The 25,984-nt window shown below is 40.3% G+C and overlaps 1 protein-coding gene across 1 annotated transcript in view; it reads left to right on the top strand.

The window, feature by feature from the left end:
• Window positions 1-19,554, top strand: part of ascc3 (activating signal cointegrator 1 complex subunit 3) — a 257,950-nt gene extending 238,396 nt beyond the window's left edge. The window contains exons 37-42 of the mRNA XM_033639918.2: window positions 2,227-2,451; window positions 6,482-6,633; window positions 8,236-8,386; window positions 12,405-12,611; window positions 15,646-15,821; window positions 18,752-19,554. Of these exons, the coding sequence (XP_033495809.2) occupies window positions 2,227-2,451; window positions 6,482-6,633; window positions 8,236-8,386; window positions 12,405-12,611; window positions 15,646-15,821; window positions 18,752-18,899 (1,059 nt within the window). The 3' untranslated portion in view covers window positions 18,900-19,554. The remainder of the gene's footprint in view (window positions 1-2,226; window positions 2,452-6,481; window positions 6,634-8,235; window positions 8,387-12,404; window positions 12,612-15,645; window positions 15,822-18,751) is intronic.
• Window positions 19,555-25,984: the final 6,430 nt, after the last annotated feature.

The following is a 25,984-nucleotide window of genomic DNA, read 5'->3' as shown; positions in this document are numbered from 1 at the left end:
ATAGCTGCCACATTTTAATCAACAGTTAATCTGTTGATTTACTCTTTGTACCATAAAGGGCAATCCATCTCTAAGTCTCTAAAAGGTTAAGATAATGTGAAACTGGGCACGCTGGTGAACTGGGGGGTTAAGACACTGAACATGTAACCATAATTTCCCCAGTTTGAGTTTGAACTTTGTTGTATATCATTCCCATCTCCCTCTCCTCATTTCATGTCTGTCGATCTGTCTTCTCTACAATAAAGGCATAAAATGACTTAAATTAAATACTGAATTGTGAAGCATGGCAATCACCAGCTCCAGAGGTGAAGTCTTCAGAGTGCTTTTTCTGACTGATGATGGCTTATCAAGACATAAAAGTAAAAACTTTACAGTTATATAAAACAGAGAAAAAGCATTAAATCCTCACAGTGGAATAGGTAACACTAGAGAATGTTTTGCATATTTGCTTGATAACACCTTTTAAAGATTCATTGATTATCAGCGTTGCTGTCGATTGATCTTTTGTTAATTGGGTAATTGGCCTTAAGCACTAACTAAGACGAAAGAAAAGGAAAAGGCTTTTCTAAAATACAATACAACCAATTGTGTGATATTTCTGGACAAACTACAGACAACACAAGTGGCAAGAAATTAACTATTTTGAACTAGCCTGGGAACCAGATGAAACTGCGAGCTCATGTTTTAATTTTGCAGATACATCTGGTCCCCTCCCGTTCAGACAGATTTCAAGCTGACCTGTCTCGGGTCAAGCCAATCACAACTGTTTATCTAACATGGGCCATGCTTGAGATGATGACTGACAACTTGCGGAGCCTTTACACTCTACTCAAAATATGTGATGATGTCATTTTTGCCTCACAACAGCAAGCATAAACCTACCTTGGTAAAAAGAAGCTCCATTGAGCCATTTCTGAAAACAACCAAGATGGCTGCAGCTGATGTGGAACTTTGTGTTGAAGTGCTACACTCAAATTCTGATGGCAAAAATAGCAACACTTGTTTACAGACCTATTTATGGTACCATCACTGCTCATCTCTGCATGCTTTAGCCTTTTTACTTTTGTCTGTCACTCCTCCCTTCATCACCTGTTTCGATGCTCTGACTGGTTGTAGTTTTAGGTCTATCCAACTGCATCCATAGGCATTTTGATCTACCGTCACTGATAATGCCTGACTGAGAGTCCCAGACTAACTCTTTTTTTTTCACTTTGGTCTGGCAATGTCAGGCTAAGTTTATACGGCAAGCCAGTTCACCAAGTCTGTATGTCCTTTCTTTTTTCAAAAGCATATATTTTCTATAACTTGTAGAAAACGTTTTTGTAGCAGTTGTATGGTGGACCTCACCCCACAGTAGGCCTCAGCTGTGTATACCTCCCTCCCTTTTTGTTTGCCTAGCCCCACTCTTTTGGTTTTCTCTGCAATTAGTGCTTCAAAGCTCCAGTCTCTCCCATTATTTTCTCCCTCCTCTGTCTCTGTAAATGTTACTAGCAGAGGGTGTGAGGCGGTGTGAAGTTGTTGGTTATGATGTCTGCTTAAAGATCTATCGTCTCTCTCCAGCACATCCATATGCACACACAACGGCACTGAAAGATAAATCATTCTGAGATGATTCCTATTCCTATCTCTCATCCCAACCCCCACCTCGCTCAGGTCCTTTTTCAAGTCCTAGCTTTTGAAACACTGGCTTCAGTCAGTGATGGATGGAGCCTTAACAGTCCAGGCTGGGGGGAGGCTATGACTGATGCCTCCAGCGCAGCCTGTTGATGGGACTACATTAGCGGAAGTTGAACTGAAGTGAATTAGAGGAGAGGAGCCACGCGTGTCCGCGCATCTCTCGATGTGTTGCACCACAAACAAGGTGCAACTCACAACCTCAGCACAAAGAGGAGATTGATGGACCATCACTGTCAGTTTACTTATCTAGTCACCCACAGCATTTCTCTGTGTCTTCTTCATTTGTGTAGCATTTTCAGATATTTACTTTAAAGAATTTAGATATAGATAGAAGAGATTTTTATGAACAAGCGTGCTGGATTTTTGGGTCATCGGATCTGGTGAAAAGATCCCACTGCCGTCTTAGTGAGGAACGGGAACAGGCGGTTTTCAATGCCAGAAAAGTGGGGAGGTTAATGCAGCTGTTAGAGTACAGATACTCGCATTAAAAAGGTCTGACCACAACATGCTTTAGACTTCCTGTTTCACTTTTTGATCTCTGTCTCACAGGATGCAGAGGAGTATGCCGAGCTGCCTGTGAGACACAATGAGGACCAGCTGAACAGCCAGCTGGCTCAGCAGCTCCCCCTGCAGGTCAACCCCCACTCCTATGACAGCGCCCACACCAAGACCCACCTACTGCTGCAGGCCCACTTCAGCCACGCCCAGCTGCCATGCAGCGACTACACCACCGATACCAAGACAGTACTGGACAATGCCATCCGAATCTGTCAGGTAGGATTTACTAGGCAGTTGATACACAGTTGCAACCAATGACCAATGTGATAACATTGCATTCATTTAGCTGAGTTTTTTGCCTTCACACCAGCGACAGCTGTGGCCAAAGGCAATATATTTTTGGGTTGTTTGTCCGCACACAGGTACTTATGTCTGTCCTATTCTCGTAAACACGATATCTCAAGAATGCCTTGAGGTAATTTCTTCAAATTTGGCACAAACATCCACTTGGACTTAAATATGAATTTATTAGATTTGGGCAGTCAACCCTCAAAGGTCAAGGTCACTGTGACCTAGCATCTGTCCCATTCTTGTGATCAGGATTGCAGGAACACCTGTGCGACTTGTAATGAGTGTATTCAACTATGTGGATACAAGCCCAGAAAGTGCAAGAATCATGCAGGGTCATCATCTTCATCAAATATGCTGAACTGCTTCAGATGCTACATTTAGAAACAATAAGAGATAAAGAAAGCGACCTTTTGTTTTTTGTTAGTTAGTTAGTTTGTTTGTATATTTGTTTGTTTTTTTGGGCCAGATGAGTTTTCAGTCTGGTGATAGGCAAGTACCAGTGCTACAGCTACCTTGGGTAGGTTGAAGTTCAGCCAGGCTGCTGCATTCTGGTTGAGCTCCGGAGGTCAAATGACACCTGCAAGCACTGAGTGAATAACCTGGCCAAGTGACATGGTGTAAAGAGAAAAGAGGAGGGGACCCAGAACAGAATCCTGAGGGACTCCATTTGTGAGGCTACAATGTTCAGAAACAGATTCTCTCCAAGTTACCCTATAAATATGAGTAGAGTTTTTGCGGCTCCAAGCGAGTACGCAAGCAGAGTGTCATCTACCATCTGAAATTACCTTTTTGACACCACACCCACCTCAAATGAGCAATGGCTGACATATTCTTTGCCAGTCACAGTTTAAATGTGCATGGAGAATGTCCCTCCAGATGTATAGTGATGGCTGCAAAAAAACAAAACTAGTTTGCTTCTCTAGGACAGAGGTCGAGGGCTACTCAAAGCCCATAACACATTAGGTCAACGACAGTCTGACTCTAGGACCCCTAAACAACACATTACTACCTTTTCACAAGGGTGATGCAGCAGCTTTCAACTAGGCAATATGGCCTACTGTTTGTTTTTTCACAGTGATGGTTTTCGGCCTTTTCAAGCTTCTCGCTCTTCTCTTATTACTTTTAAACTTATGTATAGATAGAATCACCATGACACCAAGCTAACAGCAACAATAATCACTTCGGGGTAGAAAATGGCCATTCATTTCAATTGCAGAGATATGTAAAAGCAATAGGCTTGTTTATTTTTGTCGTCATTTTTAGCTATAACTTTTAAACATTTAAAGATATATAGTTAAACACAGTGGTCTGATCTATCTGATGCTTCTGCTAAGCTTGTTTTATGACTGTGTTGCTTTGCTATTGTCTTTGATAAACCAAATCTACTGGCACACAAACATTATGCTGCTGTGGACAGGGGCTGCAGCAAACCATATTTTTGCCACCTAAAAAAAATGTTATCAGTTTAAGTCACTATATTTGGAATATTTTTACCTTACACCGCTTTACCTTACATATGAATGAAACTGAAAAAAGTGGATTGGAGCATCTCTAACTGTGAGTATATCAATGTGATATTGTTGTAACCAAAACATTAACTCTGTGAGAAACTTGACTAGTGGCCAAGAAGCATCGCGGTTTAACACAATTGTAAAATCATGGAATATATGTTTTTACAATTTGTTAAACCAACACACTGATAAGTGCTCATGGGTGAAATGATCAGCTGATAGCTTCATGTCAGTAGTCTGAATCTACCAGTTAAATGGTCATGTTTATCATATGAATAATATTAGCTATGAGCTTTTTAGTTTTTAACCTGTTCTCTCAGTATTTAAAGCAAGCAAGTAGGCTACACTTGTTATTCCATCATTTGCAAGAATCCCTTCCCAGGTGCTGATAAAATCACAAATCCTATAACACCTGCCTCACCTGAGGAAGCCTGCAGTAGAATGCATTCTTTGCACGGGTGAGTTAGTTATTTCATATGATAAAAGACTTCTGGTGTTCAGTGATTCACTTTTGATTTTGTCATTGTAAAAGTTAAATATATTCAAAACTAAAAGGTTTTAACAGAATAGTAAAAACATGTTTAGCAGTGTAAACACTAACTTCACTTTCAGTTGGATAACATTTGAATCATGTAATGATAGCAACAAGATGTAAAAACGTTAAAGAGGACTACATAACTAACAGATCTGAATTATGTATCACACATGAAAAGAGAGCACATGTTGGAAGTGGTGCTGCACTGTCAATAAAGCAGAGAGTAAGGGGAATGTTAAACATTAGTCAGTGATTTGTAGCTGAACTTGCTGATCCATCTCATAAATAACATGATGCTCAGAGGCTAGATCTAACAGCCAGGATTCTCATTGTCTGGCACTCACAAGGGCTCTGTTACTCAGTGTTCATATGAAAAGTGGCTGCAGACAGAATACTCGTGCCTGGTCAAGTTATTAGAGTCAGTAACATTGATAACAGTCCTAAAACTTAATTGAGCAAAGATTGTCCATGCAGGTTATTTGTATCAAAGGTGTGATGCACTAGCTTGTGTTTATTTAGTTTCTGTGTGTATCCTGTTTGAAGTTAGGACCATGTCTTGACGTCTGTAAGCCATTGTCCACAGCTCAGGATGTGTGTGTGCATATGTACATGTGCTTGTGATTTTCCATGCTGTGTGGTTACTTCTCTGGTGTCCTGCTGCTACTGTTTACTAAAATAGTTCTGGACCTCACTTTCTTTATGGTTGTTTTTATTGAATGAATTTATATTTTTATTGACACTTACACTACACATAAAGTAAGTGCAACTGTCTGACAAACTGTCACTACATCACCAGTCTCAGGTTGGGCATCATTTCACCCATGACTGTTAGCTAACCTAACATTGGATACACTCTGTCTCTTTGACGTTGCGTATCTAATTGCAACACATGACACACATAGATTCAAATGAGTGTCACTGTTAAAGAATGAAAGAACAAAATTTACTGATAAATTACATCTGAAAAGAAAAAAAAACTCAATCCAAAGCTTTGTGGAAAAAAATGGCATGGGCATAACTCAAAACCTGTGGATTAAAAACTCTTCTCAGTTGAAACCCAGTTAACAAGATAAAATTATGAAAGTTTTTGTTCTTCATGAAGACAACAGTGAGATGTCTGTATTTTATTTTTATGCCTCGGCACCGTAGGCATTATGTTTTCAGGTTGTGCATACGTACATCCATCCATCCCATTCTTGTGAATGCAATATTGCTTTGAGAGTATTTCTTCAACTTTGGCACAAATGTCCACTTGGACACACTTACAGTAAGGACAAACTGATTAGATTTTAGGTTCCATAGGTCAAAGTTCAAGATCATTGTGACCTCAAGTTACAAGTACGAGTACATCTGGAGGTAATTTGTTCAACTTTGGCACAAATGTTTACTTGGACTCAAAGATTAACTGATTTGATTTTGGTTGTCAATGGTCAAGGTTACTGTGACCATGCATCTGTCTTATTCTTGTGAATGGGATATCTCAAGAACACCTTGAGGGAATTTCTTCAAATTTGGCAAAAACACCCACTTGGGCTTAGAAATAATCTGTTTAGAATTTGGTGGTCAAGGGTCAAAAATCAAGGTCACTGTGACCTCACAAAACATGCTTTTGGCAATATCTCAAGAATTCATACAATAATTATGACAAGATTTCAATTTCAATAGGATATAATGGTTAAGTGATGACATTTTTGGTCATCAGGATTATTAGTCCCAAATTTTAGTTAAACAAGTTTGGAACGATGTGCAAAGTTTGTTTTATTTTCATGCATGATAAGGTAGATTTTAATGGCAGGAAGACTAAAATCAACATGTGCAATATCAAAAGGGAGCAGCAGCAGGGCTGTTCAACCCCTAATAATAATAAATTATGATTAATTTTATACATTCTTCTGTTTTCTCTCCTCAGTCAATGCTGGATGTAGCTGCCAATGAAGGCTGGCTCGTTACGGCCATCAGTATCTGCAACCTGGTGCAGATGATCGTCCAGGGCCGCTGGCTGCACGACTCCTCATTACTGACACTGCCACATGTGGAACAACAAGACCTCTATTTGTTCAGGTATACCTCACTACACCACTCACACAGCTGCAATGCCTGTACAATGATTTGTCGCTAGCTCTAGTAGATGGCTTATCTGCCTTGTTGCTCTTCCAGCTGTGATTAGACTAAGTGAAATTAAATATCAGCATGTTCCATTAATGTATGAACAGCTTCTTCACATGTCTTCTTTATAGCTTTAAAGAGGACCTATGCTCACTATCAGGTTCACACTTGTATTTAAGGTTTCTGCTAGAACATGTTGACATGCTTTAATGGTCAAAAATATTTTATTTTCCTCATACTGTCTTTGCTGGAGGCCCTGTGTTCATCCTCTGTCTCTTTAAGACCCCTACCGAAAAAAAAAACTTAGTCTGCTCTGATTCCAGGTTTCCCACATCTCAGTGTCTCTAACCCGTCACTGTAGCTGGGGAATGACTGGAACGTAGAACAGCAGCACTTTTTATTGTGAAAAATCACAGATAAATGTTTCTTAACACAACTAGACATGTTACAGCAGGAATACAATTCGAAAGCAGGGAAAAAATTTACAACAGCAGAAAACAAGATAGCGTGTTTCCCTGACATTAGCATGTAGCTATATGTAGCAGTACCTGCAGTTTCAGAATGACTGTAAAGGATAATAGCCACCAATAAAGCTTTTAAACAAAATCGAGAAATTTACAACATGGGCAACCAAGATTACATTTCCCTGATGTTAGCATGTAGTTACATGTAGCAGTGCTTCCATCCTGGAAAAGACTGTAACAGATAATAGCGGCACTCTACCATGAAAAACCACCAATAAAAGCTTGTGAACACAGCCGGACATTATCCAGCAAGAATCTGATCCGAAATCGGGAAGAAGTTTACAACAAGTTTACGTTTCCCTGAGGTTAGCATGTAGCTTCATGTAGCAGTAAAGGGTGGATAATGTTAACACTTGGAGTAGCTAGCATGCCTGGAACAGATTACCATATAAAGAAATCCGGCACACTATGATGTCATACTTTAGTCAAGGTAGGAAAAACTGTTGTAAACTGAGTGAACAGTAGGAAATGTGAGTTTTTTGCTCACAGAGATTATTTCTACATATGTTTACTTCATTAATTGAAACTTTGGCCATGTTTAATATGAACAGCCTTCATTTTAACACTACATATATATATATAAATGACACTTAAAACAGAAAATCACAATTGGTCCCCTTTGAGGTCTTGCTGCTGTACCAACAAACAGGTCTCTGTATTGTATGCACCATCAATATGTGTTTCTCCAGTTTAAAGTTTCCCTCCATTCCCACACTTAGCTATGGACCTCCAAAGGCCATCATTTACATTCTGCAAACCTCCCACACAGGTGCAAACACACATGCAGTCACACATATAGGACCTAGTGAGTTAATGTTCAAAGCAAACAGTTGACAAAAAGTAGTTTTCCCATGCACACACCATATGGATTTCAAGGCCTGCATCCAACAGTGTTGAATAATTTTGTGCAAACACAATAAAAGAAGAGAGGGGTGAGCAAAGTAGTCCCACAGTCCCTGTGGTGAGAGACAGCAGGAGGGATAGGGTAGGATTTGTTGTGATGACCAACAACCTTCCCTCTCCTACTCCAAAGGAAATGGGCAAACAGGAAGGGGAGGAGCAATGCAGGGGGCTTCCACGGGCCAATCGAAGGACTTCCTGAGCTGATTGCTGCCTGCAACGGAAAGGAAAGTGTTTTTGCTGATATCATCGGCCAAGAGTTTCAATCAAGTCAGATTGCCCAGGTAAGGTTACAGATATTTACACAAAGAACACACTGGGACTATAAAAATCCCTTAAAGTATGCTCCCTGGAGGATGTTTATTTACTACAGGAATAATGGGAAACAAAAAAGATAGATTGCAAGGACTTGAATGTTGTACATTTTATAAAAATTAACTTGAGAATGGACCTACTACTATACTCAGTGCATGCAGATCACACACTACCTCACACACACACCATTATCAGTGACGTGCCATGAGCAGTCTTGCCACTGTGGTCCCAGATACCTCCAGGATCCCCAATTACAGCTCCATTGATAGGGTTTACAGCTCCAATTTAAGTGCTAATTGCAGCAGTAATGAGAGTGTCCGGGCACGACAGCAGGCCCTGTGGCTTCACCCAATCAGTGTCCCCGCTTTCCTCCTTCTCCACCTGTACTACCCCTCCGCTCCTACCCCCCCGCAGTGTGGCGGCCTCTCTAATTAAATAATTAGATGTGCAGCAGCGTTTCTGTCTGACTCGCCCAGGGAGAGTAATCCTCACATAAATAGCTTTTGCCCGGTGAATCAGAGAGGCTTTTCTCCTCCTAGCCCTCAATACACTGCCACACACACACGCACACATGCACACACACACCACCACCATCATCATCATCATCATCATCATCATCATCATCATCATCTTCCACCAGTGTGTTTTTTCCTGTCACTTCCTCTGTGCCTCCACCTTTTTAATGTCTTGTGTCTTCCTCACGGTGGGGCTTTTGGGTTGAGCCAAATGTTAAATTCCCCAAAAAAACACTTAAGACCAGAGAATCGCGTCTGTTAGAATGAATCAAGCTTTTATCAAACTGCAGACTTACTGTGAAGTAGCTGACGGATCCGTCCATCTCACACAGACCCCTCTCAAAATTCTCATTTTTGTTTTTCTCAGATTTTTATACTGTCTCTCTGAGCACCACTTGCATAAGAAAATTTGAAGAAACATGATGATGTTTCATATCTGCAGCTTTGGGTTATTTTTGTGCAGAGTGGGAAATTCACTTTCTGAATTTGGCACTACAGTACATAATTTTCCAAATTCTACCAGGCACTGAAATGATTTACTTTCTTAAATTAATGTAACATAATGATATGACAGTGTGTTCACTTATGGCCACCTCAGGGTACCTTCTTCATTTCAGGACACATTCACACACTCATTTGTGATTGATATACAAATTTCAAGAATTCTGTAAAAGACATACATTCAGTGAGTACAAGACAAAACAATGTTGACAGTAAGAGCCCTGCTTTCCCATCACCCTGGACAACAACACACAAACAACAGTGCTGATAGGTACATGGCCGCTCTGTTCCTTACGAGGGAGGATTAGGGCCATGTTAAGAAAATATTTTAGCAGAAAAAAAGTCACAGATAAAGACCAGGAAGTTGGGTAACATGGTATAAATGCAACAAAATGTGTACAAACAGTGTTGGGGGTGACATTAACATATGTTTAAGCAGTACCAAAGTAATATAATGCGTTACCAACAATGAATTCAGTTTATTGCTTTCATTTTTCATTTATCCACGCAGATCCACATGTAACACATGTAACCCCATTTTCCAGTCTTTATCTCTTTTTCTCCTAAAATTCCAAGTTTAATCTCGTAATATTTTGACTTTATTCTAATAGATTTACAACTTTATTTTTTTAGTTTTACACATTTATTTTCGTAGATATACAACTTTATTCTCAAAATCTACGTTTTTTTCTTTAACGTGACCCTAATCCTCCTTTGTAGTGCCTCATAATAGTAACAAAATAAGATGAAGAGAAAAAGCATAATGCATAACAACTCATTACTCATTTGATTTATAATTTCAAATTTACTGCATAATAGCTCATCCCCAAAAATACTGTATGCTTCTTACTGTGTTGGTACACAGAGGTTGTGTATGACTTTCTCATTGTCCGTCATTATCTATTATTACCTGTCATTTTCATTTTCAGTTTTCAATAATAACAAGACATATTTGATAGCATTTCATTTTCATTCATTTATTTATTTTCAGTTTTTGATAATTAATAGAGAAAGAATCTGGTAGATTATGCATGAATGAGGACATGGAGAGAAAAGATGAACAGAGACACTGACCATGTGGTCACTTTTCATGTTAAGACCGCACAAGTCCTAGTCCAGTTCGTACCTACCTTGCTGTCACCCACTGGTTTGTGGACTCCCATTTGAGCTAGTGTTAACCTTAACACTAGCTCGGTTATCACGGTGCATTTACAGCTATGTCTAACTGTGATAATGCCAATGCTAATTTTGGCAAGTGAAAAACAGCGTTCAAAGCATTTAAACAAAATCACTTGTAAAACCATAAAAACTGAACATCTTTTTTATTAGAGGGTCTTTTAATCAATCAATCGATTTTATTTATAAAGCTCAATATCACAAATCACAATTTGCCTCAGAGGGCTTAGTACAACTATATGCTGAACACAACTCTTTTGGACAACCACAAAGATAAAAGTAATTTTTATGAACTGAAAACACAGTGAAATAGCGACAGCGGTGGCAGTAGCTCAGTCTGTGGGGACTTGGCTTGGTTCAAGGCCACATACAGACCAAGTATGGAATGCAGGCTGGTGGCTGGAGAGGTGCCAGTTCACCCTTTGGCCACTGCTGAGGTGCCCTTGAGCAACCCCCAAACTGCTCCAGGGATGCCATATTACGGTTGACCCTGCACTATCCCTCTGCTGCTATTGTGTGTGTTGTGTTAAATAAGAGAGATATGCAAGTCAGTTTTCAACTGCCTTGTGTGGATTGACAAATAAAGAAATTAAATTAATCTACAGCTATGCCCATACTTCATGAATCTAGGATAACACCATGGTTATGTATATGCATTGTTATTATGGTAGCTTGTCAACTTACAGCACACACCTGTCACTCAAAGCAGCCAACTCCATAGTTATGCAAAAATTTAAGCATGTGAGTTACATAAAACTTCACCCCATGTACAGTTGTCAGAAACAGAGAAATTAGCTATAGAGTCGAAAACCATTTTTTGTACAGGCTGTAAACATGTTTATTTCTGCTGTAAAGTTGGGCATTTTAACATTAAGGTCTGTGGAGATTGACTTGCACTTGGAGCCAGCCTCAAGTAGACATTTGAGTAACTGCAGTTTTTGGCACTTCTGCATTAGCTTTATTTTTCAGCCCTGCAGCTTGCTTGAGGATTCTGTCATACTATGTATACAGTATACGTACATCTGCTGATCATGGCAACTGTCAAGGAACACTTAGGTAATCTGTGTATTTATGCAAGATCATTACTTTGGTAATACATATGCGTGTGAGCATAAGTGTAGGGATTTTCCCTGATTTTCCCTATCAGTAGTAGTCTCGTCTAATAGTGCTCATATCAATGTCTTTGTTGGTTCTCTGTGACTGAAAAAGTAAATAAACACATATGGTTCAATTAAGTGCAGCATGACTAACTGTCTGTCACCAGAATTCGAGTCCATCAGGGTCCATGTATCATTGATGATGCATGATGGAAGTCTCTAATCCTGTCCAATGCATAAATTACCTGTCGGTCAATATGACTTTATTTTACACCTTTGGGTTCATTTGTAATAAGGCTGTGTGAACATGAGATGGACCAGAACTAAACGCCCATCTAAAGTAGGTGATATATACACACTCCAGAGTGGGAGAAATCATATCTGTAACACTCAAGTCCTGAGTGTGAGTCTTGGACTCTGATATCTTGCACACCGTAGTTTCATACTAGACGCCTGCATGTGTTCCTAAGAGTCTTGATCCACCCTTGATGCAAATTATTTTGAGTTTAACTGACATGAGTAGGGTCCCGTTCTTTCTCTATGTCAGTATGTTTGATACTTCAGTGTGTCTAAGCCAAGTCTCCATCACCTCTGATCAAGTAGGGCAAAGATCCACAGGTTTTTTTTGTGGGTGTTGAGCAGCACAATAGGGATATTAATGTCAATTTTAAGTCACCATCTTCTTTTCCCTCCATCAGGCATGGTCCTTCCTGAGTCATCTCCCAGTGCTGGAGGTTGAGATGAGTGTGAAGGGCTGGTGGGAGGATAGCCAGCAGCAGACGGAGCGTCCCCTGCCAGCTGCAGGAGGTAACCTGAAGGAGGCGAGCAGCTGGCTGGATGTCCATGCTGACCAGGAGTACGTCCTGCAGGTGTCACTGAGGCGCATCAACCTGGGCCAGCAGAGGGTCAGTATGCCCAATACCAATACTCAACTCTGTCAAAATGAGAATCTAAGACATTTAGAATAATATAGTAATAAATTACAATAACATAAAATGTAATACTGTAGAATATTATACTGTGGCAACTGTTCTCAATGAAAAGCTCAGTTACACCCACTGTACTCTACCTGCCCAGCAACAAACAGCAGGCAGGCAGACACAGTTATAGACTAGCTAATGAACATACTGGAGCATTTAGCAGTGAAAGAGAGGATTATCTCCCTCAGAAGTTGTCAGAGACAAAATATTGAGACAGAATATTGATTTTACATATGTAAGGTGGATACCAAATGAATGATAATGTTGCCCCATAACTGCTTGATGTGTAAATAAGCAACTGTTTGCTAACACGTTCAGTCAGTTCAAGAGGGGATAATATGTCAGTGTTGTGTGCACTAATGTTCTAATGTTAGACCCAGTGCATCATAGTTTGGTGCCAAACCATTTTTCCTTCCCTGCTGGCCTGTACAGATGTAACATGGTTACATGTCAAGAGTTGGTGGAGACCAAAACAGATCTAACAGGGGGGTGAATATTAGACCTACATCCATTAGTGGGACATAATTTTTTTTTAATTAATACTAATGTACATTCTGATTAATGTATTCATGTACTCTGTAGCATCCCACTAAGTTGCTGTGTAGGAAATGTAATGCCATCTTAGAAACTGAAATGTAGCTCTCTAGTGACACCTGTATATGAAATAGGGTTGTCATAATACCAAAATTAGGATTTTGATACAATACCTGCCTAAATGTCTCAATACCAATACTGAAATTATACCATTGCAACAACCTACAACATCAGGAAATAATTTGACTAAATGGAAAACTAAAAAAAATGTGCTGAGTAGAGCGCAGACCTCCGCCAAGGGGGTGTATTTCATTATTTGTGTTCAGTCTACTTTAGTGCACTACTATAGTGTGCAGGCTAATAATCCTGGAAGTGCCAGACTTCTGTTCTGTTAGGTGTTTTTACTTTTGTTTGTTTTTATGTCCCAGCACCGGCAACAGCCATGGCCGAAAGCGTTATGTTTTCGGGTTGTATGTCCATATGTATGTCTGTCCCATTCCTGTGAACGCAATATGTCAAGAACACCTTGAGGAAATGTCTTCAACTTTGGCACAAATATTCACTTGGACCCAACGGTTAAAGGTCAAGGTCGTTGTTACCTCATCTGTCTCATTCTCGTAAACGCGATATCTCAAGAATGCCGTTTTTCAAATTTGGCACAAACTTTCCCTTGGACTCAAGGATGAACTGATTCAAATTTGGTGATCAAAAGTCAAAGTTCATCACTTGGACCTCGTCTGTCGTATTCTCGTGATCGCGATATCTAATGAACACCTGAAGGAAATTTCTTCAAATTTGGCTCAAATACCTACTTGGACTTAAGTATGTACTAATTAGACTTTGGTGGTCAAAGGTCACTGTGACCTTGCATCAGTTTCATTTTGTGAATTTCATGATATCTCAAAGAGGCCTTGAGGGAATTTCCTCAAAGGTCAACTTCACTGTGACATCATAATATTCTGCAAAAACACTTTCCTGGCCATTATTCAACATCATAACTCAAGAACAGAAGGGGACACATTTGGTCAGATACTGAATTGGTGACTCTAATCTTGGTGTCGACCTTGAAGCTATGCTGATTGTATAGTATCTCCTGTGCCGTTGGAGAAGATGTGTGTAAACCATCCATGTTTTCACAGACATGGATATAAACTGTATGTGCAATGTGACAGCTTTGTGGAGGCTTGTAGGTATGTTTTTGACAATTAATTAGTGCATTTATAACATTATGGATGACTGTAAATAATCAAGGTCAAGTTTATAGTGTTGTTAAAGCTTCCACATGGTATGCAATAATCTGATGTCCCCTATGTTTATGTGATTTCTTTGATAGTAACTTTATATTTGCAACCAGATATCAGTTATTAAACAGCATTTAATAAGACTCAATACACCTCCTTGGCAGAGGTCTGAGCTCTTGTTCTAGCTCTAGAGTGAATTTTCTAGTAATAGAAATAACTATAGACAAAAATGTACATGCCGTGATTATCACTGATCAAGTGTTTCTAATCATTTATGACTGGTATTCTGCCTAACTGTAAACAACAAATTTTAGCAGCTTGCAGGTTTTTGTGAAGTTAATGTTAGCGGTGTGAAAGTTGCATTTCCATATAGAGATGTTTGCCACATTGGTAAGTCAGCTAATAAGATAAAGCCAAATTAGCCCAACAGTTACCCTGACATTGCCCTAAATGTTAATTGCCTTGTGAAACTCTGATGTTGAAAAAAGCTTGCTTATTACAAAGTAAATCTCACTTGTTTGATTTATGTCTGAGGGCATAAACCTCTCGCTCTTTGAGCAGGTCAGCATGTTTGCCAGCAAGATGCTAACACAAGTTGGATGTGTTAGCTCCCTTGGTCTGCGTAGGTTTAAAGCATGTTTTACAGACATGATTTGTGGTCCTTAGGACTTGCCCTGACTGTTCTCTGTGTCATCCAAATAATGCCATATTTCACTTTGTGCGTCAGAATAGTCAACAAGTCACAGAAGGTCTCTCACTGTGCCTGCTTTGATTAAAAGCAGAACGCTTAACACAATTCATAGGAAATAAGGCTCTTTTTAAAACAGTCATTCTTTAAGTACTGATGCTAATAACATGGGATATTATACTGTTTTAATGACATGGTATAATGATACCATTCTAATATTGATATACTGTGCAACTTTAATATAAAAGACATTTAACTACATCCCACTGCATAAATCGTCTCATATACAAAGTAATTAAGAAGAAGAGAATGTTCTTCTGGGTCCTTGGATTGTTAGTTTAAATGTAGAGCTATGATACAGTGGTGTGTGACCAAAAGTATAAATGCTCCATATAAAGGCACCTCGGCTAAGATCTCATAATTAAATCAACTTGATATGATAATTATGTATGCTTCTGTGGAACAGTGGTGATGTACAGTGCGTCTGTTCTTTCAGAGGAAGCAGGACAGTAAGGCCCAGGCTCCCAGGTTCCCCAAGGTGAAGGACGAAGGTTGGTTCCTGGTTGTTGGAGAGGTGGATCGCAGGGAACTGCTGGCTGTCAAACGGGTCGGATACGTGCGCCACCGCACAGCTGTGTCTGTGGCCTTCTACACACCAGAGAAGACTGGAAAGTAAGCAGCTGCACATAAACATCCCCATACACTCCTCATACAGTGACTGAAAGGAAGTGCAATATTAGCTTGAGAAACACTTTTATTTAACAATTAAAGACCAGATTGCAAGTTGTGACATGGTCCCTACTGGTCTAAGAACTCATGACATACGATGGGTTTTACAAACAGGAATATCAATCATTTTGATCAATTCTCAGGGGAGAGCGAGGACTGTGAATTACGTTACGATTGTTTCTTCAGCTAGCTTTAGATGGTTTGCCTTGTTATTATGGAAACTAGACTGCGGGCAGTGACCAAAGACCAAGACAACATATTAGTCTGTCTTCTGACATCTCTACTGTCTGTGGCTCTCAGCTCTAACGTCATTGGTTCCTGCTGAAGATTTAAATCTTTAAAAATGGCTCATAAAGACAATGTTTAAAAAAAAAAACAAAAAAAAAAAACAGGTTTAATCATTTCCTAAATAGGGCTGGGTATTGTTTAAAAAAATTACAATACCAGTCCCCTTAAAGGGACATTGTGTAACATTTTCAGTTGTTTATTGGCAAAAACTGATGTCTGCATTCATAAATATGTCATCACTGGTGTACTATTACCTCCACCAATAATCTAACTTATTCTCGTAAAAGGAGAATTTCGGATTTGTTTGTACATTGTGCGGGTAAGTCGTCTGTGGGGTTCCATTACGTTTTGCCATCTTGAGAATACACCCGCCAGCAAGGGACATACAGCACCGCCTTCGGCGTTTTCGTTGAGAGCCAGGCCAGCACTGCGTGACTGAGGAGCCGAAGGAGAGGAGCAAGAGGCGCTTCGCTACTACCCTGGCAAATTTGAAACAAAGTCCCACTCTTTGAGCATAATGCAGGATCATGCATATGCAGCATCATGGGAGACGGAATCCTTGTCGCCAAGAAAGCGCAAAAGGGAATAGAAAAGGCAGCGTGACCGGCGAATTAAAAAAACGAAGGCCCACATCGGGGTAGAGAGAGCTGCTGAGGGAGAATGGTAATGCAATCACAGGCCAGCGCCACTGTTGGCTGTTAGCCGCTGTTAGCCGCCAGTCACTAACAGCCTCATCCCTCTCCTCGCATCACTGCGCCGCTGTTAGCTGTTAGCCGCTGTTAGCGCTGGCCTGTGATTGTATTACCTTTCTCCTTCAGCAGCTCTCTCCACCTGGGAAAGGCAACCGCAATGCTGACCCTTGTTTTTTTCATTCGCCGGTCACGCTGCCTTTTTGATTCCCTTTTGCACTTTCTTGGCGACGAGGATTCCGTCTCCCGTGATGCTGCATAATACATGATCCTGCATTATGCTCAAAGAGTGGGACTTTGTTATGTGGCAGTAGTGCCGCTGGCCACTAACAGCTGTTAGCGGCACAGTAATGCGAGGAGAGGGATGAGGTGTGTGAGGTTGAGCCACTTGTCAGTTGTCAAAGAACAAGACGTGATTGGTTTGTTTCAATTTACATCCGCCCCAACAGTCCTACGTTGTAAACACAGCCAGCATGGTGAGGAGGGGGTTTGTCAACTCGCATCGCGTGTGTCTGTGTAGGAGCCTGAATGAATACTCCATGTAGTATCGGATGACATGGTTTCATCAGCATTATCATAGCTTTTTGGTACACAGCGGCTACAGTTGTTGTAATACGTGTTTGAAACAGTGAGGCGCTAGAGTGCGCCATCTGTTTGAATACAATATATGATTTCAACGTTAGATGGGAGAAATTCCTATACACTGTGGCTTTAAAGTGAAACTGATACCAATAGAGTACTTTATTTAATACTTTTTTTGTACTTTTTTCAATACCTATGATGCGATCTCACAATCCATTGCTTATCGGTCTGATGATGATAAGCCTCTGAGGGCAACGGCCAATAAGTAAGGAGATCCGGTGTAGCCAACTGATAACCAGGCTTCACTTCCATGCACCACTCATTTCGACCAATCTCTAAAAGCAGATATCTGTGTATGAACGCAGATACACTTTAAAAAAGCTAATATAAAGCTAACTCGTCGACAGGGGATAGTTCTGAGACTGCGATTCAGCCAATGCGTCTGCCTCTTCTGCTCTCCACATGGACTGTTTACCTGCTGCTCAATCATGATGGGTCAATACGGTACAAACGGACAACAAAAGAAAGCCAAAATGATTCTGCATACAGATACAGATATCTGTTTAGGCTACATGTGAATGGAAGCATTCAGTTGAGTAAAATACCACCAGATGCCACAGGTATGTAGTATCACCCTACTTTCGAAGGTTTCGTGGCATCTCAGCAATCTGAACTGCCAGCTCTGCCAAACAGACCGCACTTCACCACACTACAGACTGTACCAGTTGTAGCTGCTGCGGTAGTGGGCCAATTACATGTTGCATTAAAATCGAAGAAAGTTTGAGGTGATTGGCTGCATGTAAAATCATACTAATAGTCATTTTGTCTCTAGATCTGGATACAAAAGGGAATAGATGCAGGTATTGCTTGACGAGAGAAGTTTTGATACTACTTGCTACTGGGTTATTTCAGTTGATAACTTAAAGGTATCAAGTACCAATATCCAGCCCCGTTACTAAAAAAGCTTCCACTGTAGCTTTTAGCAAACCTTTTTCTTTGGTGCTGTTGTGAGTATTTGGGGCAGCAGAATGATGTATGTGAGACTTAGTCAAATAGGATTTATTAACAATAAGAAAAATACAGATTATCACCAGAGTTATCCTTGAACCGAACAGAAGGAACAAATATTTTATGCTGTGCAGAAGCTCTGCAGAAGCTAAAAAATGTGATATCAAAGTTTTGCATGGAACAAACACAAATTACAGGGAACTGCATTTCAAGAAAACGACCATTGCTATCAGAAAACATACACAACAAGCCCTGTGTGTCCATGTTTGTGTTCTTACTGCTGATCCATGTACCTTCTGGTTCCAGATGTATCTACACACTGTACCTGATGAGTGACAGCTACCTGGGTCTGGACCAGCAGTACGAGATCCACCTGAATGTAACACCTCCCAGCATCGCTGCTCAGGTCAACACAGAGGTGTCCGACTCAGTGACTGAGCTGTCCCTCACCTGAGAAGCACTGACAGAAAAACTCAGTCATCAACACATGAGTGGGATGAATCTGAAACACATCTGACTGTGTTAAAGGCTTTTTCTGTTGTGTCACTGATCTGTGGTGATCAGTGATGTCATTGATTGTTTTATGGTGACAAGTTCAAATTTACTATTTTGCTTTACACACTTTGTATCAGCCCAACTTACCTACTTCTGCTTCAGTTTGTAATTTCTAAGTGAACTTCACCTCTTGCTTAAAACTTGTGTTGTGAATGCATTACATTCTGGTTAAATGAAGCTACTGTTGGCGCAGAAAAAAATACATTTGTGCCTATTCTATGAATTTCTTTTTTTCAGTGTGAAATGGAAGGTATAGAAAAATATCTTGTGATTCTTTCAAAGAGAACTTTTAGTTTACTAATTTAACACTGATTTTCATCAGGAACTTTCAAGTGTTTTATGCTGTGGCCACACCTTAATCAGTGATGTCACAGCAGGTGTTTATCCTTTGACCAATGCTGCACAGCACCATCACTGATGGACAACAGTTATGTCCCATTTCAGAAGGTGTCTCCGTCATGGTCCGTTTTTCTCGACCAAATACATTGTTCTTGGGTATCAAGGCTGTCCCATTCCACATGTGGCCCTGAAATAAAGCTTTCCTTTGCCAAAGGTTCTTGGTGTCTAAAAATTCCTTGAAAGCTGGTCACTTGTCTCAGTCAGTGCACTTACATGACCTTATAGAAAATTGATTTATTGTGTTAGTTTGATTAAAGCCAGACTTTATAAATACATGTAAACATGTTAGCACGACCGAAATTTTACCAACACACCCACATGATTGGGAGTTGAATTACTCCTGCATGTATACAGTCAGATGGGCCCAAACTGGCGAGGAGGAGACACAGCTCATGCTGTGTCAGCTGAAAGTTAAATATTTTAAAGTTTTAAAGTACACAGATGGGATGCTGCTAGCTAACCGTAGCTAACTTGTTTGCTGATTGTTTGGTCTGTGACGCAATAGGTCAACTGGAAAAAGGTCCAATACTCACAAACTGAAAGGGGGCATATCACCACCTATCAGTCAGACATACTTCGGTCAATAAATCGATTCCCCTCCCGTGCTTGTATACTGGGACAAGGACACAAGTCCAATTAAATGGCCTAGTCGAGCTATAACTGTAGCTCCACTTAACTGTGCATGTAAACGTACTGAGTGTGACTAAAGGCCTCAGTAAGCTTTAGATGAACTAGGTCGCACAATGTGTCATCTGACCACATCAAAAGAAAAAAAATACCTTCATAACCTGCTACAGTACACTCAGTGCCTCCTAGATCTCTCTTTGAGACCTCTGTGTGTGTTTGTCTTTGCAGTCTCAACATGATGAATTGTACAGATGGAAATAACAGCACACACATTCAGACAGCCTCTCCTCACAGGCACTGATGGTGTTTCACTTGGTTGTACGCACAAAAACTGGCGGAAGTAGTGCTTAAGACAGAAGTTCAGACCTTGTCCACTTTTACTCCTGTATGTTCACCCCCAGCCAGTGGTTGTATAAAGTGGGCAATTGGCCGGTTATATGTCTTGAACCTCCATTTCAAGGGTTGGGCCGATCTAAACATTTTTTAGACGGGTTTGATATTAAGTCAGACACCGGGTTGGACCAGTAGACAGAATTTTACCACAAGATTTAGTCGCATTTGATTCAGCTGCTACATCATGGAACATTGGAGCTCTCTGTCCATGCGAAAACCACTAAATATGCACTTCTGTCAAATCATGTAAACAAACCAAGTAGCTATCAGCTGTGCGCTCATGATCAGACTGCAGACCTAACCACTTAAATGATAGGTGAGCACTGCTGTCTTCCTACGTTTCTATTTTTTAAACAAAACACAAGTTTTTTATTGTGATATTTATCGGAATTGATATGCAATATAGCCAGCAGCAAGTAGGTTGTTATTAGTGATGGTCATTTACCAGAAACTTTCAGCTTTCTGGTGTTCTAGCTGCCACCTTATTTTGGTGTCTGTAGTGAAATAAGAAGATGTCACATAGATTATTCCTCATTTCAACTTCATGAATCAGCTGTTCCTCATACACTGCGGCACTTTCAAAGTGAGCATCAGCAATGAATAGAAACATGGTGTCCACCAAAAGTCAGCAGCCAGTTAAGACACCTCTTTCATCGGCTTCAAATCCAAAATGTTGCCATGTTGGTGCAGTTTTAGTTGTCTTGATAGACTATCTCTTTCAAGTCTCCTCTCGTCACCCCAAGAAATACTTCACCAGTCTTGTAAACAAACGCAGCATGGCGCTTGTCTCCCTTCCCTCTTCTACTGAATTTGATCTCCTCCATGTTTTAGGTGCTCGGCTCAGAGCCTGTCAGACACTAGTGGCTCTGTTAGTCCTTCTGTAAACAAACATAATAATGTTAATAATCATGTTGTCAGATTGTTGGATTTTGCACCATGATGTCATCAGCGCAGGTCTCTAATGTAGGCTATTTTTTAATTTACCAGAACGTGGAATAATGACAAATGCCAGTTCAGCCATTTTGCCAACACATTCTCACTCCAACCTCTTCACATATCAACATTTCTACATCAAGATATGACGTGCAAAGTACCCTGGATACACTGGTTGATGAGGTTCTGGGATGCTGTGTCACCCTCAGCCTGTTACATGCATTGTCTGTTTTCAAAATATACTTACGTTTTCACAGAAAATGTACAGTTTGCATACAATCTCTTTCAAAATAAACGTACAGTGTCGCTACAACACTGCGAATTGACATTTTTTTCTTCCTTCAACAACAAATGCACGTGGTTACATTTAGCCAACACACACACACACACACATGGTTGGGTTTAGAAAAACTGAACCGGGTTTGGCCTTACAGTCACACAAGAACCGAACACCTCCTGGGTGAAAGTCAGTGGTTGTAGGACCTATCCAGCAACTTTCCCACCCACCCTACTTGGACTTTCGCCACCTTAACTTACATTGTTGTCTGGCCACATATTCCCCTGATGTCGCTGGTTGCCGTTACACAATAATGGCAACCAGCTGCATGTCACGCCGACGTGAAAAAACGTCTTTTTCGTTGGTGTCTGATACCGAAAGTCACTGCCTAAGCACTGGTACTTGATGACTTCGGTGTGAGACCGGGTTGGTTTTGCATAAAATCCAATCGGTTTAAGCTCATACACCAAACTGAACCAGCAAAAGCATAACCCAAACCAACTCTACCCTTTCTTCTAACTCTGCCACTGGATATGAGGTTCCAGACACTGTTGGATGACCTGACAGCTTATGGTTGTGAAGTGTCAGAAACAGTGCTGTGCTGAAGTTTGGGTAGCCTTTTCTAATTTGGGGAATGGTTACAGCTTCAGTTGTCTAGTTTTTAGACCTTAAAAGACCACACGTCCATTGAAGGCTACAGACCTGAAGTGGAACAGAGTTTATGCCAGTGGAATACTCACCATCTGTATGTCACTGTAGTTTAAGGCAAACTGAGCTCTTCAACATTGACTCAAAAAAAAATCAGTTCCAGTCAACATCCAATATGTGACGCTGGCTACTAGAGAGTCATGTTAACAAGTCACGTGTTACTCTGTTCCAAGTTCCATGAAGCATCCCTCAATAAGAAATATTTTTCTGACAGAAAATAGACCAATATAATCAATAAATGTTCACCATATTCAGTGTTTCAGCCCTGTGCATTCAAATCACAAACCACAAACCGACGTGTGTTACAGAAAAGTGTTGTATAAAGCCTTGGACTCCAGCTGGGCAGAGTCTGATGAATGTCTTCAAGTGATGTCACTTGAGTCAGCGTCGGCTGTAGCTTTACTAGCATAACACACCTGAAAAACCGACCATACCATCACCGGTCGAGGTGCATTGTGGTTCATGTAGGCGCCAGGTTTCGAGAGGGAAGTGTGGAATGAGAAAGAGAAAATCTCTGGCTCTGCTGTGTCACTTTTGATCCTATTTATGACTCCACACTGACGACAGCAAAACATTCTCATGAATGTGATATCTCAAAAACGCATTGAGGGCATTTCTTCAAATTCGGCACAAATGTCCATTTGGACTCAAGGATGAACCAGTTAGATATGGGTAGTCAAAGGTCCAAGATCAAGGTCACTGTGACCCTGTTCTTCTCATTCTTTTAAACATGATATCTCAAAAACACCTTGTGGGAATTTCTTCAAATTTGGCATTGACGTCCACGTGTTACCAAACATGAACTGTGTAAATTTTGGAGGTCAAAGGTTAAGGTCACTGTGACCTTGCGCCTGTCTCACACTTGTGAGTATGACATCTCAAGAATGCCTTTAGGGAATTTCCTTTCATTTGGTATAAACATCCACTTGGACTTAAGGGTAACTGATTTTGATGGTCAAAGATCAAATGTCAAGGTTGCTATAGCCTCTCAAAAACATTTTTGCCATAACTCTATAACTTATACGCTAATTATGACAAAGTTTCACACAAATGTCTCACAGGATAAAAGAATGAAGTGATAAAATTTTATATCCAAATGGTCAGAGGTCAACTTCACTGTGACATTATGATGCTCTACAAAAACACTTTTCTGGCCACTATTCAACACCATAGCTCAGGGACAGAGGGTCAGATACAGAATTTTTTATTGATTATATACTACTGATTGCATAGATCTTCTGTGCTGCTGGGTTGAAAATGTGTGAAGCACCCATGTTTTAGAATATGTAGCTTCTTTGCAGCAACATCCATATTTTAAGTACTGTCTACTGTCCTGGCTACATTTGAGTCATGGATGTAAACTTACTTGACTGGTTTGCAGAGGCAAACAACTGTGAGGCAGTGATACTAGTTTAAAACTGACCATTGTGATTCCAACAAAATACTGGTTATACTGTGTACCGTTTATAAACTGTGGTTAAAGTTAGGCAACTACAACACTTGGTTAGAATCAAGGAGAGATCATGGTTATGGCTGAAAAGAAAAACAAGTTATTTTAGGCCTGAGACAAAATCCAGACTTCAGTCTCTGGCATTGAAGTCAGATGTCCTACACACCCATCTACAGTACCACCCTGTCACCACACCCTTACATCTGCCTCAATACCTAATGGCCACACTGCTTCCTGTGAAGGCCTTTCTTCAGAGCAGACATTATGACTGGTCATAGCAGGAAAAGCACAGGTGTTACTAATAACATTATGGATGGCTTTATTCTATTCAAGTGTCCCAGTAAGCCATGACAGTGAGTGTGACAGTGAGCCAGCATGCACAGAACCAGGAGCCTGAAACTGGAGCAGCTTAATGGAATTCAGCCACCATTCATTAGATTTTACACCTGTGCTTCTGCTACTGTGTCATGTCAACAAGTCTTGTGTGAAAAAGGCCTGTTGGCAATGAACGTTGTCACCAGCATGTTCAGTGGTAGCAGCAGAGTCTTCAATATGAACAAAATATTACTGGGCTAAGCACTAATAAAAAGGCAAAGTCCCTTTTCCAGTGTCCACAGGACCTTCATTTGGAAACAATATGTATAGTAGTCAATAGCAAGAAAAATCATTTTTGATCCTGGTTGAATTGTGTCATGAACTACATAATTTGATTTTTGTCAATTTAAAACATAGTTTTTCAAGTCAAGAAACTGGCAGTTCTTTCAGGTCAGTCACCACCCTGTGGTGAAAATGAGTTGTAGGCTTATGCTACTGTCTGTAAGAGGCTGTGGCACGCTCTTTCAAACTAGCATGACAATAGGTAAGATGTTATCTTGTGAAACTACGTAGATAACCTAAGGCATTTATTGGTGCCAGCCATGTTGGCATTTTGACTGGAAAGGGAATAAATAATGCTTCAATGTTAGGTTAAATTTTGCAGTGGAAATAACCTGCATTGCAATTTTCACAAGGGTCCCTTGAATTCTGACTTCAATATATCTAAATGAAAAAGGGTTCTGTGGGTACCAATGAGTCTCCCCTAAACTTAAGTAGGCTTGTTCCCAGTAAATGTCTTGTTCCTTGTAATCAATGTACTCCTTCAAATTAAAGCTGCATATTTTTCTTTTTAAGGAAAAGGACAACCAGCCTGTTTGAAGAACAATGAATCGCCTAATACATAGAGATACATAACAAAACAGGACTGTTGTGGAACTCAAAATGTTAACTGTACATCAGTACCGTCAGTCAGCACATCAGATAATTCGTAATTAGAAATACTAACTGTAAAATAAAAAAACAAAGTAAAGAGTAAGTAGTAACTCTACATATAGACATTGTTTTTCAACTAGCCCATACACTTCAGCACCATAAGAGAATCTGGCCACCCCTATGAAAAATTTCTGGGTTGCCACTGCCATGGTGGTTCACCGGAAGGGGAGGAACTTTCCCTCTCTACAGGATGATGCGTAGTTTTTAACAAGCTAACATTACAGTGCAAGAAACATCCAGGAATGGTGTAAGGAAAATTATAATTAAATGGTAATGGCTCAGCCACCATGGTACAGTATCTGTGATACAGTATCAATTCTATTACACCTTTGGGCTGAAGTCGGCTATGCCTACAGGATCTGTATCTTTAAGAATTACCTGCATTGACACAAGTAAAGTCATCATTAAATTTGAATTTTAAAAAAAAGTTATGTAGAAGTCCTGATAATCAAACAGAAGCCAACAGAAATAGGTAGTCGCTGCCTGTGTTGACTGTCTGTGCATTTGATTTGATGTTTTAAACTACATGCAGATTATGGCACACTGAAGCCAAATTGGAATTAACCAAGGACTGAGTGTTTGACTGTATCACATTTGATTTGCCTGTTTACATTTAAAAAGCTGGGCCCTAATCCAGTTCTCATGTTGGCTCTCATTAATAAACTTCAGAGAAAAGCTGAATCACTGTCTCCACTGGGTTCAAACTGTAAAAAAAAACAACAAGATAACTGAGTTTGGGCTGGAATAAGGGCTTGGAGTAACCGGAAAATTCCAGAGATCCCTCCAAGTCAGATTAGCAGCAGATAGCAACAAAAGGACACAGAGGTCACGTCCCCTGCAATACTGGTGGGAATTTTGGAGGTTTGTTGACCTGAGGAGTTGATATTCT

The sequence above is a fragment of the Epinephelus lanceolatus genome, chromosome 10 (assembly GCF_041903045.1).
Source record: "Epinephelus lanceolatus isolate andai-2023 chromosome 10, ASM4190304v1, whole genome shotgun sequence".
Taxonomy (NCBI): Eukaryota; Metazoa; Chordata; class Actinopteri; order Perciformes; family Serranidae; genus Epinephelus; species Epinephelus lanceolatus.
Note: the sequence above shows the minus strand (reverse complement) of the source record. Positions and strands in the feature narration are given on the sequence as shown.